This window comes from Drosophila bipectinata, chromosome 3R (genome assembly GCF_030179905.1).
Source record: "Drosophila bipectinata strain 14024-0381.07 chromosome 3R, DbipHiC1v2, whole genome shotgun sequence".
NCBI lineage: Eukaryota > Metazoa > Arthropoda > Insecta > Diptera > Drosophilidae > Drosophila > Drosophila bipectinata.
In genome coordinates this window covers 26,721,505-26,733,557 of record NC_091739.1, presented here as the reverse complement: position 1 = coordinate 26,733,557, position 12,053 = coordinate 26,721,505, and the positions used below count along the sequence as shown (strand labels likewise).

The window sequence follows — 12,053 nt, the reverse complement described above, 5'->3', positions numbered from 1 at the left end:
ATTAAACGAATATCTATTCTATCTATATCTATAAATATCTATCTATCTATATCTATCTATCTATCGAATATCTATCTATTAACTGTTCTATCACTGTTTTTCCTGACATCATTATTTTGCTTTCGTAACTTTTTATAGAATAAGAGACTTCTATAAACCGCACCTATAATTATGGAAGGATAATTTCAGTAAGGAAGGATTCAGAAATTGTTATACCAAATTAGGTACAAGGACAATTGGTACTTTCGGAATATAAAGTAAAACTCTCTAGATGGCGCACTTGGCGCATGCGTGTTTAAAAAATTCCCTAGAGTGAGATGACTAGTTATTAATACTTAAGAAAGAGAGCACAATAGTGCAAATATATAGACAGACATATAGTCAAAAGGGATATTTTTAGAACCTTCCCCCAAACTTTTGGTTTGAAACCTATTTAAACGGTTTTAACGTTTAATATTCTCCTTGAATGTTTTTTTTTCAATTATTCCTCCCAAGCCAAAAATTAATAATTAATATATTATAATGTTGAATATTATTGGCTACAAACCTATATTATTACGAGGCTGACTATGAGAAAATTCACTGGAGGGAAACTTGATTGAACTAAAGGTACTCGCTATAATTTAAAAAAAACTGTTGTTTTTCCATGTTCTACAATGCCATGGTCTAGCACATTACTAGTTTCTGTTTTGCAATAATTGATAAGAGGTTGTTTTAAAAGCGCTCCCACACATAAAAGGATTATACAAGTTTCATGGGTTCGACTGAATTCAGATTAGATAGTGTTCAGTCAATTTTGGAGCTCCGACATGAGCGGACGCATCGCGTAAAAATGCGACTCCGCAAGTTTTGGATGGCATTCGCCATTTGTCTCTACTTTTATTTTTTGGCACTCTGCCAAGGGGCTAATATTTTGGGAGTATTTCCATACCGACTTCCTTCACATTTCCAGGTGGTGCGACCCCTGGTAAAGGAGCTTTCAAACCGAGGTCACAACCTCACAATAATAACACCTGTTGGAATATATGCCGACATAGAGGGAGTACGTCATATTCGAGTACATAATCTGAATAAAATGTCGAAGGGTGAGTAACAAAAATACTTGGGAAAGTGCTGTAGCCAATAAAGAGAGTTATTGTCTATTTTGTTATACCGGTAGATCTCCTTGACTCGAATATATTTTTGGATTTTTTCCCCAACAAATGGGCAGAAGCGTATTGGACGGCCTCGATGCTCTCGAATATCTCCAAGAGTGTGCTGAGTAACGAAGGTGTCCAAAAGTTGCTCCATGATAAAAACGAGCGATTTGATATGGTCCTGTTGGAGGCGGGACACCTGGATGCTCTCTACGGATTTGCCGATCACTTTAACGCCACTCTAATGGGACTCTCCTGTGTTATTCCCAACTGGAATGTTGACTTACTGGCCGGCAATCCAGCGCCCAGTGTATATGAACCGATTATGCCCAGGGAATACAAGTATGAAATATCTGTAATGAGCCGATTCAGCAACTGGATCTATATCACGGAAGAAAAACTTCTCAGCAGTTTGGTTTTTAGAACAGCCCAGCAGAAGCTCTTCAACAAGTATTTCAGTCATTCTTCAAAAAAGTTGAGCGAACTGCGAAACCAATTTTCCGTGATTCTAATCAACAATCACTTCAGTATGGGAAGAGTGCGGGCCAATGTTCCCAATATCATCGAAGTGGCAGGCATTCATCTTAGTGAACCACCGGAACCGTGTGACAAGGATCTTCGGAGATTCCTAGATGAGGCGGAACATGGCGTCATATATTTCTCCCTGGGAATGGATGTGTTAGTCAAGTTCTTACCCAAAAGCATTCAGCAAATGCTGTTGGAGAGCTTCACCCAGTTGAAGCAAAGAGTGGTAGTGAGGAGTGATGTGTCTCCAGTCCCCAATTACTCGGGAAACATATACGTTTTATCCCAGGCGCCACAGAGGGCAATTCTGGAACATCCCAATGTTCGGTTATTCATCACCCACGGCGGAATGCTCAGCGTAATAGAGGCTATCTATAGTGGAGTTCCTATACTAGGAATACCATTTTTCTTTGACCAGTTTGGAAATGTTCATCGAGTGCAGAATGCTGGCATGGCAAAGGTCCTAGACAACAATGCTCTTAGTGTAGATATTCTCACCAGTTCTATTCAGGAGCTGATTGAAAATCCAAAATATGCTCTAAAAGCCAAGGAGATGTCACTCAGTTTCAGAGACAGACCTATGAGTCCCTTGGAAACTGCTGTTTGGTGGACCGAATATGCTCTGCGAAATCAGGACATCAGACACATAAGACTTAATGAGGATGAGTTTCCTTTCGTTCAATACTATGGGTTGGAAAGCCTCGTATCCTGGGGACTGCGATTTGGTTTCGTGATTGGCTCTTTATTCTTACTAGTCTTCAAAATTTATAAAAAGAGTTCTCATAGGCAGAGGCTGGTTCTTAAAAAAGAGAATAGTAATTTGTATACGAAGTAAAAAGTCTGACTTACAAATTGGAAACAGAAACACCTTCAATACTACAATTAATAAATAACGCATATGTCCTAACAGACCAACCACATGAGGGCATATTCTGAAAGCGGAGAATACTGAGCAACCTACTAGAGCGTACTAGAAGTAATATTTTTGGTTATAAAGGAAATAACTGTGTTATCAGAGTTCGAGCATTATCGAACGAACTGAGAATCGGCTCATAAATTCGGAAAACATTTGATTATAGTTCTCATTTGAGTTCGGAGCAGCGAAATGAGCGGTCAAAAAGCTTGAACATGCGCCTCGGCAACACTTGCCTAGCGCTAGGCCTCTGGCTGTGTTTCAACGTCATTTTACCTTTGGAATTCGTTCGGGCGGCCAGTATTTTGGCCGTATTTCCGTACCGCCTGCCTCAACTGTTTCAGGTGGTCCGGCCTCTGATGAAGGCGTTGACACATCGAGGGCACAAGATCACGATGATCACACCCTTGGGAATGTTCGAGGATATCGATGGTGTTCGACACATCAGGGTCCCCATGCTCAACACCCACATGAACGGTGAGTCACATTGTTATGAATGACAGCGTATTAGAAAATATATTGATAATATACAGTTTTAGCAAATCATTGACACATGTTATTTGCGACTATTATTTCAGTTTAGTGATTTCTAAATGAATTTATGTAAATTTAGTAAGAGGCTATTATACTTCTTTACTCTTCAGATATGATTGAATCGGACAAATTTCAGGACTTTTTCTCAGACAAATGGTCAGAAGGATCGTTGGTCTCTACCGTATTCCACAACATATCTTACGCCGTACTTAGTAACAACGAGGTCCAAATGATGCTCCAGGACAGGTCCCAGCACTTCGATATGGTCTTGTTGGAGGCGGGTCACATGGACGCTCTCTACGGACTGGCGGAGTTCTACAACGCCACCCTGATGGGCCTATGCTCCGTCCGTATTAACTGGAATCTGGATTACCTAGCTGGAAATCCGGCCCCCAGCATTCTCGAGCCTATCTCCCCAATGGGGTTTTCTCGGGAAAACTCTTTCCTTAGTCGACTGCACAACTGGATATACATCTCGGAAGAACGTATGCTGGAATACTTGGTCATACGACCTTCTCAACAACGCATCTTAAAAAAGTTTTTCGGTTATTCGGCTCAGCAAATGGACGAACTGCGTTCGCGAATTTCATTCTTTCTGATAAACAACCACTTTAGCATGGGCCGAGTGAGAGCCAACGTGCCAAATATCATAGAGATCGCGGGGATACACCTTTCAGAGCCCCCAGCGCCGTGCAACAAGGACCTTCAGCGGTTTTTGGACGATGCAGACGATGGAGTTATTTACATATCGATGGGTAATGAATTAATAGTAAAGTATCTGCCTGAAAGTCTACAGTCGACGCTGCTGCACAGCTTTTCCCAACTAAGACAAAGAGTCGTGTGGAAGACAGGAGACACCACTACATTTAACCAAACGGGAAACATCTACAGGATTTCCCAGGCTCCGCAGCGGACGATTCTCTCCCATCCCAATGTCCGGCTCTTTATCACCAACGGAGGACAACTAAGTTTGATAGAGGCGATTGACAGCGGAGTTCCGATGTTGGGGCTGCCATTCTTTTTTGACCAGTTTAGTAATATGCATCGAATGCAATTGGCCGGCACAGCAAAGGTTTTGGATCTCAAGTCTTTAAGTTCAGACCTTTTAACCAATACTATTCTGGAGCTTATCGATAATCCCAAATACAGTCAGAGTGCTAAGGTCAGGGCGCGACAGTTTAGGGACCGCCCCACGCGTCCATTGGACACCGCCGTCTGGTGGACGGAGTATGCCTTGCGGCATCCGGACGTCTCCCACACCCGCCTAAACCAGGATGAGATCCCTCTTATGCGGTATTACCGTATGGACAGCCTTTTGTCGATGGGTCTTCGCTTTGGAATCGCTACTATTTCGGTGATTTGGATTATAAGTTGGAGTAGTTGTAAGATAATCAAAAGAATAAGACAAGCGCCAAAAAAGAAAGAAATAGTCCTGGTCCACATCAACACACCATTAAATATAAATCCCATAACATAAAAAAAAAAATTTTTTTTAAATTATTCCTATAACTAGTGAATAAAAATACTCGAGCAAGTTCTTTTTTAAACCACATATTTAAACGCAATTACTAAGCTCTTAAACAGCGAAGAAAATGTTTGCAATCAATTCTTTTAACTGTACAATATCTTATCTCTAGGTTATCAGCTGTTTTGTGATAACCATTGAATTGATGAGAACTTTATGGTCCCTGTGCCAGTTTAGATTAGATTTCACTCATTTAAGTGTATACCTTCGTCATGAGCAGACGAATACCGTGAAAATGCGCCTCGGCAGTGCTTGGTTAATGGCCAGCTTGTGGCTATTTTCTAATTTTCACCAGCCACATGCAGCCGATATTTTGGGAATTTTTCCGTACTGCCAAGCTACACCTTTTCTAGTGGTGCGGCCATATTTGATTGCTCTAAGGGACCGAGGACACAAAATAACAGTAATCACACCAGAAGAAATGCTTGATGACATTGAGGGAATCCGGCACATCAAGGTTCCCATGCTTAATAAGCTCGTACAAGGTAAGTGTAAAGGAATTTTTATGAAGATGAGTTATTACCACACCATTTATTTATGTAGATGTGATTGATTATGATCTTCTCGATGACTTTTTTGTAAGCAAATGGTCGGAATCCTTGATGATTTCCAATATATATAAGAACATGTCTCTAGCAATCCTCAAGGACGATTCTGTTCAAAAGATGTTAAGCAACAAGAAAGTCCGCTTTGACATGGTCATCTTGGAGCCAAGCCACATGGATGCCCAATACGGCTTTGCCGAGTTTTACAATGCCACATTGGTGGGATTTTCGGCAGTGTACACCGATTGGTACATAGAATTTCTTGCTGGAAATTCCGCTCCGACTGTCTACGATCCCGTTTCGCCCTTAGGATATTCCCTGGACAACTCTCTGATGAGCAGGTTCTTCAACTGGATCTACATTACAGAAGAGCTTCTGCTGGATCGATTGATACACCAACCATCTCAGCTTGCCATCTTTAAAGACGTATTTGGGTATTCGACCAAACAATTGGACAACCTCCGCTCCAGCTTCTCGGTAATATTAATCAACAATCACTTCAGCATGGGACGGGTTCGGGCCAACGTTCCTAATCTCATTGAGGTGGGAGGACTGCATTTAAGTGAGCCCCCAGAGCCTTGTGATGAGGTCTTGCAGCGATTTTTGGACGAGGCTGAGCACGGGGTCATTTACTTTTCGTTGGGAATGGATATTATGATAAAATACCTGCCGCTCGAGACACAACAACCATTGCTGAAAAGCTTTGCCCAATTAAAGCAGAAGGTTATATGGAAAAATGAATTGTTAACTATGCCCAATAAGTCGGATAACATATATGTAATGCCCAAGACTCCGCAGAGGAGGATTTTGGAGCACCCCAACGTCAGGCTGTTCATCACTATCGGTGGTATACTAAGTGTCACAGAAGCGATTGACAGCGGCGTACCAATGCTGGGACTGCCACAATTTTACGACCAAATTGGAAATATGCATCGAGTAGAGCAGGCCGGCATGGCCAAGGTTCTAGACGCGTACTCATTGACCGCAGAATCTCTAACCAGCACTATTCTGGAGCTGATAGAAAACCCTAAATATGCCGCCAAAGCCAAGAATATGTCACAGAGCTTCAGAGACCGGCCGATGAGTCCGCTGGACACTGCCGTGTGGTGGACAGAGTACGCTCTTCGACATCCCGACGTCAGACACATAAGACTTAATGAGGATGACATTTCATTCATTCGGTACTACAGGTTAGAGAGTTTGCTGTCCATTGGTCTTCGTTTTGGATTCATTATTGGAATAGTAACCTTGTTGGGCTATAAGTTGGCCAAAAAGTATAATCGTAGACAAGAAAGAATACGAGTGTTTAAAATGATAAGATTGCCAATAAAGTAAAATACGACAAAAACACTACAGTTTATTGACCGTTTAGCTATTTTTGCTTTAGTTTCCATTTCACAACTTATCTTATCCAAACAGCTGTTTAATTGAATCATACGTGATAAAAATTTGAGCTTTCCTATTACTATTGATTCGCAAATCATACAATCTTTATCAGGGCTTTTCGAAAAAGTTTCGATTAGATAGCATTCATTTAAGCATGGAACTCCGGCATAAGCGGTCGCAAACGCGCTCAAGCAAAATCTGGTTGGGGCTAATCATATTTTTGCATTTGAAAATGGACTTCAATCTGGATTTTGCTGAGGCTGCCGATATTTTGGGAATATTTCCCTATCTTCACACAGCAGGGCCCTTGTTTGTTAGGCCTTTAGTTCGTGTTTTGGCTGAAAGAGGCCATAGGGTGACGGTTATTTCCCCCGAAAAAACCCCAACCAACATAAAAGGTGTTCGCCATCTTCGAGTCCCTGAGCTGAATCGCCAGCTTCAGAGTAAGTGTGTCATAAATAATTCGTAGACTTTCTTTTAAATTTAATTGTTTAATTTTCACAAGCGTCTCTAATTACCTGCAGAAATAATGGATTCGGATAACTACATGCATCATTTTTCTTCCAAATGGGCGAAAAGCATTTTGGCGGCATCTATGCTCGCCAACATATCGACTGCCCTTCTGACTGACGATGGCGTGCAGAAAATGATGAAAGACGGCAGTGAACGGTTTGACATGGTCATGATAGAGGCGAGTCACCTGGAAGCCATGTACGGCCTGGCGGAGTATTACAACGCCACCCTCATGGGCATCGCCAGCATGCGCCTCAATTGGCATGTTGACGACCTGGCGGGAAATCCCTCACCAAGTATCCACGATTCCATCTCACTGGAGGGCCCTTCCTTAAAGTACTCGCTGCTAGGTCGTTTCTACAACTGGTTGGATACAACCGAAGAGTTTTTGCTGGAGCGGTTGGTCGTCCGACCTGCCCAGCTGCATATCTTTGAAAGGTTTTTCGGATACTCGGCCGAGAAACTGGAGGAGCTCCGCTCCAGGTTTGCGTTAGTCCTGATTAACACCCACTTTAGCATGGGTCGGGTAAGAGCCAATGTGCCAAATATCATTGAGGTTGGAGGCATGCATCTCAGCGATCCACCGGAGCCCTGTGACGAGGAGATGCAACGCTTTTTAGACGAAGCGGAGCACGGAGTCATTTACTTCTCAATGGGCCTAGAGATCCGCTTCAAGTATCTCCCGGATTACATGCAACAGCCGTTGCTCCAGCGCTTTGCTGAACTAAAGCAAAGGGTGGTGTGGAAGAACGAACTTTTCACGACGCCCAATAAAACGGACAACGTGTACAGGATAGTGAGGGCACCTCAGCGGATTATTCTGTCCCATCCAAACACCAGGTTGTTTATTACCCATGGCGGCTTACTGAGTGTCATCGAGGCCATAAACGGCGGAGTTCCCATGCTGGGGTTGCCATTATTTTTCGATCAGTTCAATAACATGCAACGCGTGGAGGCGGCGGGAATGGCAAAGGTCCTGGACTGGAACACTCTGAGTGTGGATACTCTCATCAACACCGTTCACGAAATTATCGAACAGCCAAAATATGCTCAGAAGGCCAGAGAAATGGCCTACAACTTTAGGGATCGTCCTATGAACCCTTTGGACACGGCAGTCTGGTGGACTGAATATGCCCTGCGACACAGGAACGCCAGCCACATGAGGCTTAATAAGAGTGAATTACCATTCATGGCATACTACCAACTGGATAACCTGCTTCCTCTTCTTCTGCGAGTCGCGATGATCCTCATGGCGGTGCTATTTCTAGGCTATAAATTATTGGAAAAACAGCGATTTCGACAGAGACGACAGCAAGAAAGAAATTTGTTGATGATGCAGCAGATTATGTTTCGATAACTCTGCTCCCCCATGATATTTTAGTGAATTATTGCAAAGATGATAAGCTATGTAGATAAAAGTGAAACAGTTTTATTAACTTTCCACACCTATTTATTGTATGAATAAACCATTTAGTGTAAAAGCTAATTCAAACAGCTGTTGAACCTTATCTTATAGCTGATATTGTATCAGTACTGAGCTTTTATTAAATATCTAAGAGCTGTGTTGTTTTTATTCAATAGACTGACATATTTGACAAAAAAACTTTTGATTAGATTGTGGTCATTTGAGTTGTGAGCTCCGATATGAGCGGACATATGCGTAAAAATGCGCTTCATTATTGCGTGGCTGCCGCTCAGCCTGTGCCTGATTTTTGGAATGGACGTGAATTCTGTTGAGGCTGCGAATATTTTGGGAATATTTCCATACCGACACTCGTCCACCTATACGGTCATTCAACCATTAGTAAAGGAACTAGTAGGAAAAGGCCATAACTTAACAGTCATAACCCCCTCTCATATTTCGCCTAATATCGAGGGAGTTCGTCATATACGAGTGGACTTGTTGCACAAACACCTGCATGGTAAAATTTTTATGACGAATACAACGCATTCTGTATTATTTACACTCTAAACTCCAACAGACCTTATGAATTCGAACCAACTTATTGAATTCTTCAGAGACAAATGGAGAGAAGCAGTTTTTGCGGCTACATTTCTAGCCAACACTTCAGCTGCCATTCTCAGTGACGACGGTGTCCAGAAAATGCTGAGTGACAAAAGCGAGCGGTTTGACATGATCATGATAGAGACATGCCAATTGGATGCAGTGTATGGATTGGCGGAATACTATAACGCTACCCTAGTGGGGGTTTCCTACATACGGCTCAACTGGAGTGTCGACGAATTGGCTGGAAATCCCGCACCTAGCGTCTACGAGCCTATATCCCCCATGGGATTTTCACTGGACTCCTCGATTCTTAGTCGTATATATAACTGGATATACATAACCGAAGAAAAGTTGTTGGATCGTCTTCTTATCCGCCCAGCACAATTGCGTATATTTAAGAAGTTCTTCGGTTACTCGGAACAAAAAATGGAGGAGCTAAGGTCCAGATTTTCAGTGATCTTGGTAAATAACCATTTCAGCTTTGGGCGAGTTAGGTCGAATGTGCCCAATATTATCGAGATCGCGGGCATTCACCTTAGCGAACCGCCCGAGCCTTGTGGCCAGGAACTGCAACGGTTCTTAGACGAAGCGGAACACGGTGTGATATATTTCTCATTAGGTTTTGATATTATGCTAAAGTTTCTACCACAAGACATTCTGCAACCTCTGCTGAAAAGTTTTTCTCGGATCAAACAAAGGGTGGTGTGGAAAACCGACGACACCACAACGCCCAACCAAACCGGAAACATATACAGGATGGCCAAGACGCCACAACGGATGATCCTGTCCCATCCCAACACCAGACTATTCATAACCCACGGGGGGCTACTGAGTCTCATTGAGGCGATTGACAGCGGAGTTCCGATGCTAGGAATACCCTTCTTTTTCGACCAGTTTGATAACTTGCACAAAATTCAGCAGGCAGGAATGGCAAGAGTCCTGGACACACCTTCCCCCTCTGTAGACACAATAACTGACACTATTCGGGATCTGATCGAAGAACCAAAGTATTCTCAAAGAGCTAAGGAAATGTCATTTATCTTCAGAGACCGTCCCATTAGTCCTTTGGACTCGGCTGTCTGGTGGATAGAATATGCTTTGCGCCATAGGAATGCCAGCCTGATGCGAATCAACGAAAGCGATATTTCTTTCATGGTTTACTACAAACTGGGCGACCTTTTACCTCTGTACATTCGTATCGGGGCTATATTAATATTCGTGATCTTTATCAGTCGTAGGCTGATCAAAAAACACAGCACTTCAAACTTAACACACACTTAACACAAACAAAGTAATTCCCTTTGTATGCAGAAAATGTATTAATGTAGTCGTAACTATTAGTCCAATAAGTTTTATGATCATTTAATTTTTATATAAATAAGTTTTATAAAAAGTTATTCAATTTAAGATCAAGTTTTTTATTTATTTCGATCGATGGAAACTAAATAAATATGGGAACTTTCAAGCTCAAAATATACTGTTATATAACATATCTTATGTTAAAAACTCTACAGATTTTCCAAAAAGTATGCTATAAAACTCGAAATGTATTTTTCTTCTCTCAGTTATAATGCCTACGATTGGGCATTATGCAAATTACCTGTGTTTTTAAAATTTGTGGACTTCCTGTATAATAATAATAATAATAGTAATATAATAATATTTAACTAATTTTACCATATCAAAATAATTTAAAACAAAATAAAATAAAGTGAGGATGTATAGAGTATTACGTATTTTTCCATTCGTTTATTAAAAATATATGTATACTCTTATAATACTTATACTTATCATTTTCTCATTGTTGATAAGGTGAACAAAGAAATACACTTTTCTTTTTTTTTCAGCAACATTGCTTTAATGTATCCTAGTTATTGTTTATATATTTTCTCAGCCCTTCAATTATTATTTAAACAAAAGAGTTTCAAATTTAAAATTTAATTTAACTTTTGCCCATTCTTTTATAGAAATACTTGAATTCATTTAATTGGGCACAAAATGTTTTTTAGATCTCCCACTTTTATCAACTCGCATATTTGTTTCCTAGGGGGCCGCAGTTCCAGTCTAAAGAACTCATTGACGTCACTATAACCTGCAGCTGTCCTTGATCTGTGGCTCCCTCAGAAGACCCGTTACAGGTTCTGCCTTTCACCAGCTCCGCTTGCCAAGATGTGGATCTTCTCTTTTCGAAATCGTTTCGAAACTTCCTGGTCTGACTTGCATCGTTAAGCTGAAGCTTTAGGGTTTTGTCGTAATTGACGCTTTGGCAAACATCTGAGTAGAACAATTAAAACAAATGGTGACACACTTTCGAGGTAGAACAACAGACAACTCGTTGGCAGAATGCACAAAATATGAATTCATGTATAATATTGTAGTGTTTTCAGGTTTGTTTTTAATTTTCAGTTTCGAGGTTTATTTGCACAGTGCGGCGGCATTCTTTTGTTTACGATCAGCGCTTGGTTAAATCCGGCCGTAAAGCACCAGAGTGAGAACATACGGGCAACGAGGTCACATGGTACGCGGGTGATAAATTAATGATACGAGTACTGCCAAAGATTCCCCGCTTAATTGTTCCGCTAATACTGCAACTAAAGTGTCTTGTCGATTTGCTTGTGCAATAGCTGCTGCGTTAATTAGTTGGGGCTTCGTGAAAAGTTCATTTCCATCCGCCGTTTATTAATGGTTTTGGGCTTGAATTGCGTTGCCGGCTTGTCTTTACAGTTGTCATTTCATTGCCAATTGCCAACTGCTAGCTTACTTTTCCACATCGAGATCTCATTGCCTTGGCTTATTGTGCCACAGATTATTAGTTGCATCCTTGATCTCAAACGGTAAACGAGACTGGCCATCTCTAGCCCTAACCCCAGTGTCAACTGCTTTTCCGCAGTGGCAATAAACAGAAACGAGAGCTTCGCTGAACTTCACGTGCCCATAGCATTGCGGCTGACAAATGAGCTGCGTGCCT

General features: G+C 41.6%; 5 protein-coding genes across 5 annotated transcripts; all 5 read left to right on the top strand.

Annotated features, from left to right (window-relative positions):
* Positions 1-832: 832 nt before the first annotated feature.
* On the top strand, positions 833-2,597 carry LOC108122136 (UDP-glycosyltransferase UGT4-like). The gene is made up of 3 exons (XM_017236652.2): positions 833-1,085; positions 1,160-2,476; positions 2,572-2,597. The coding sequence occupies exons 1-3, from the start codon at positions 833-835 to the stop codon at positions 2,595-2,597; spliced, it is 1,596 nt and encodes a 531-aa protein (XP_017092141.2).
* On the top strand, positions 2,583-4,585 carry LOC108122138 (UDP-glycosyltransferase UGT4-like). Its single transcript, XM_017236655.3, has 2 exons — positions 2,583-3,051; positions 3,219-4,585. The coding sequence occupies exons 1-2, from the start codon at positions 2,790-2,792 to the stop codon at positions 4,583-4,585; spliced, it is 1,629 nt and encodes a 542-aa protein (XP_017092144.2). The 5' UTR covers positions 2,583-2,789.
* A 142-nt stretch (positions 4,586-4,727) lies between these two features.
* On the top strand, positions 4,728-6,515 carry LOC108122135 (UDP-glycosyltransferase UGT5-like). Its single transcript, XM_017236651.3, has 2 exons — positions 4,728-5,118; positions 5,177-6,515. Exons 1-2 carry the CDS (start codon positions 4,779-4,781, stop codon positions 6,511-6,513), a joined length of 1,677 nt encoding a protein of 558 aa, XP_017092140.2. The 5' UTR covers positions 4,728-4,778; the 3' UTR covers positions 6,514-6,515.
* A 425-nt stretch (positions 6,516-6,940) lies between these two features.
* LOC108122137 (UDP-glycosyltransferase UGT5-like) lies at positions 6,941-8,434 on the top strand. Its single transcript, XM_017236653.3, has 2 exons — positions 6,941-7,007; positions 7,089-8,434. Exon 2 carries the CDS (start codon positions 7,094-7,096, stop codon positions 8,432-8,434), a length of 1,341 nt encoding a protein of 446 aa, XP_017092142.3. The 5' UTR covers positions 6,941-7,007; positions 7,089-7,093.
* Positions 8,435-8,722: 288 nt separating this feature from the next.
* On the top strand, positions 8,723-10,423 carry LOC108121842 (UDP-glycosyltransferase UGT4-like). Its single transcript, XM_017236141.3, has 2 exons — positions 8,723-8,999; positions 9,060-10,423. Exons 1-2 carry the CDS (start codon positions 8,744-8,746, stop codon positions 10,364-10,366), a joined length of 1,563 nt encoding a protein of 520 aa, XP_017091630.2. The 5' UTR covers positions 8,723-8,743; the 3' UTR covers positions 10,367-10,423.
* Positions 10,424-12,053: the final 1,630 nt, after the last annotated feature.

What these genes read in the sequence shown, in the direction of transcription:
- LOC108122136 (XM_017236652.2), top strand. Translation starts at nt 833, where the DNA reads ATGCGACTCCGCAAGTTTTGGATGGCATTCGCCATTTGTCTCTACTTT. An exon ending in TCTGAATAAAATGTCGAAGG is followed by an intron (nt 1,086 to 1,159) that starts GTGAGTAACAAA and finishes TTATACCGGTAG; the next exon opens with ATCTCCTTGACTCGAATATA. An exon ending in GGTTCTTAAAAAAGAGAATA is followed by an intron (nt 2,477 to 2,571) that starts GTAATTTGTATA and finishes ATGTCCTAACAG; the next exon opens with ACCAACCACATGAGGGCATA.
- LOC108122138 (XM_017236655.3), top strand. Translation starts at nt 2,790, where the DNA reads ATGCGCCTCGGCAACACTTGCCTAGCGCTAGGCCTCTGGCTGTGTTTC. An exon ending in GCTCAACACCCACATGAACG is followed by an intron (nt 3,052 to 3,218) that starts GTGAGTCACATT and finishes TTTACTCTTCAG; the next exon opens with ATATGATTGAATCGGACAAA.
- LOC108122135 (XM_017236651.3), top strand. Translation starts at nt 4,779, where the DNA reads ATGAGAACTTTATGGTCCCTGTGCCAGTTTAGATTAGATTTCACTCAT. An exon ending in GCTTAATAAGCTCGTACAAG is followed by an intron (nt 5,119 to 5,176) that starts GTAAGTGTAAAG and finishes TTATTTATGTAG; the next exon opens with ATGTGATTGATTATGATCTT.
- LOC108122137 (XM_017236653.3), top strand. Translation starts at nt 7,094, where the DNA reads ATGGATTCGGATAACTACATGCATCATTTTTCTTCCAAATGGGCGAAA.
- LOC108121842 (XM_017236141.3), top strand. Translation starts at nt 8,744, where the DNA reads ATGCGCTTCATTATTGCGTGGCTGCCGCTCAGCCTGTGCCTGATTTTT. An exon ending in GTTGCACAAACACCTGCATG is followed by an intron (nt 9,000 to 9,059) that starts GTAAAATTTTTA and finishes AAACTCCAACAG; the next exon opens with ACCTTATGAATTCGAACCAA.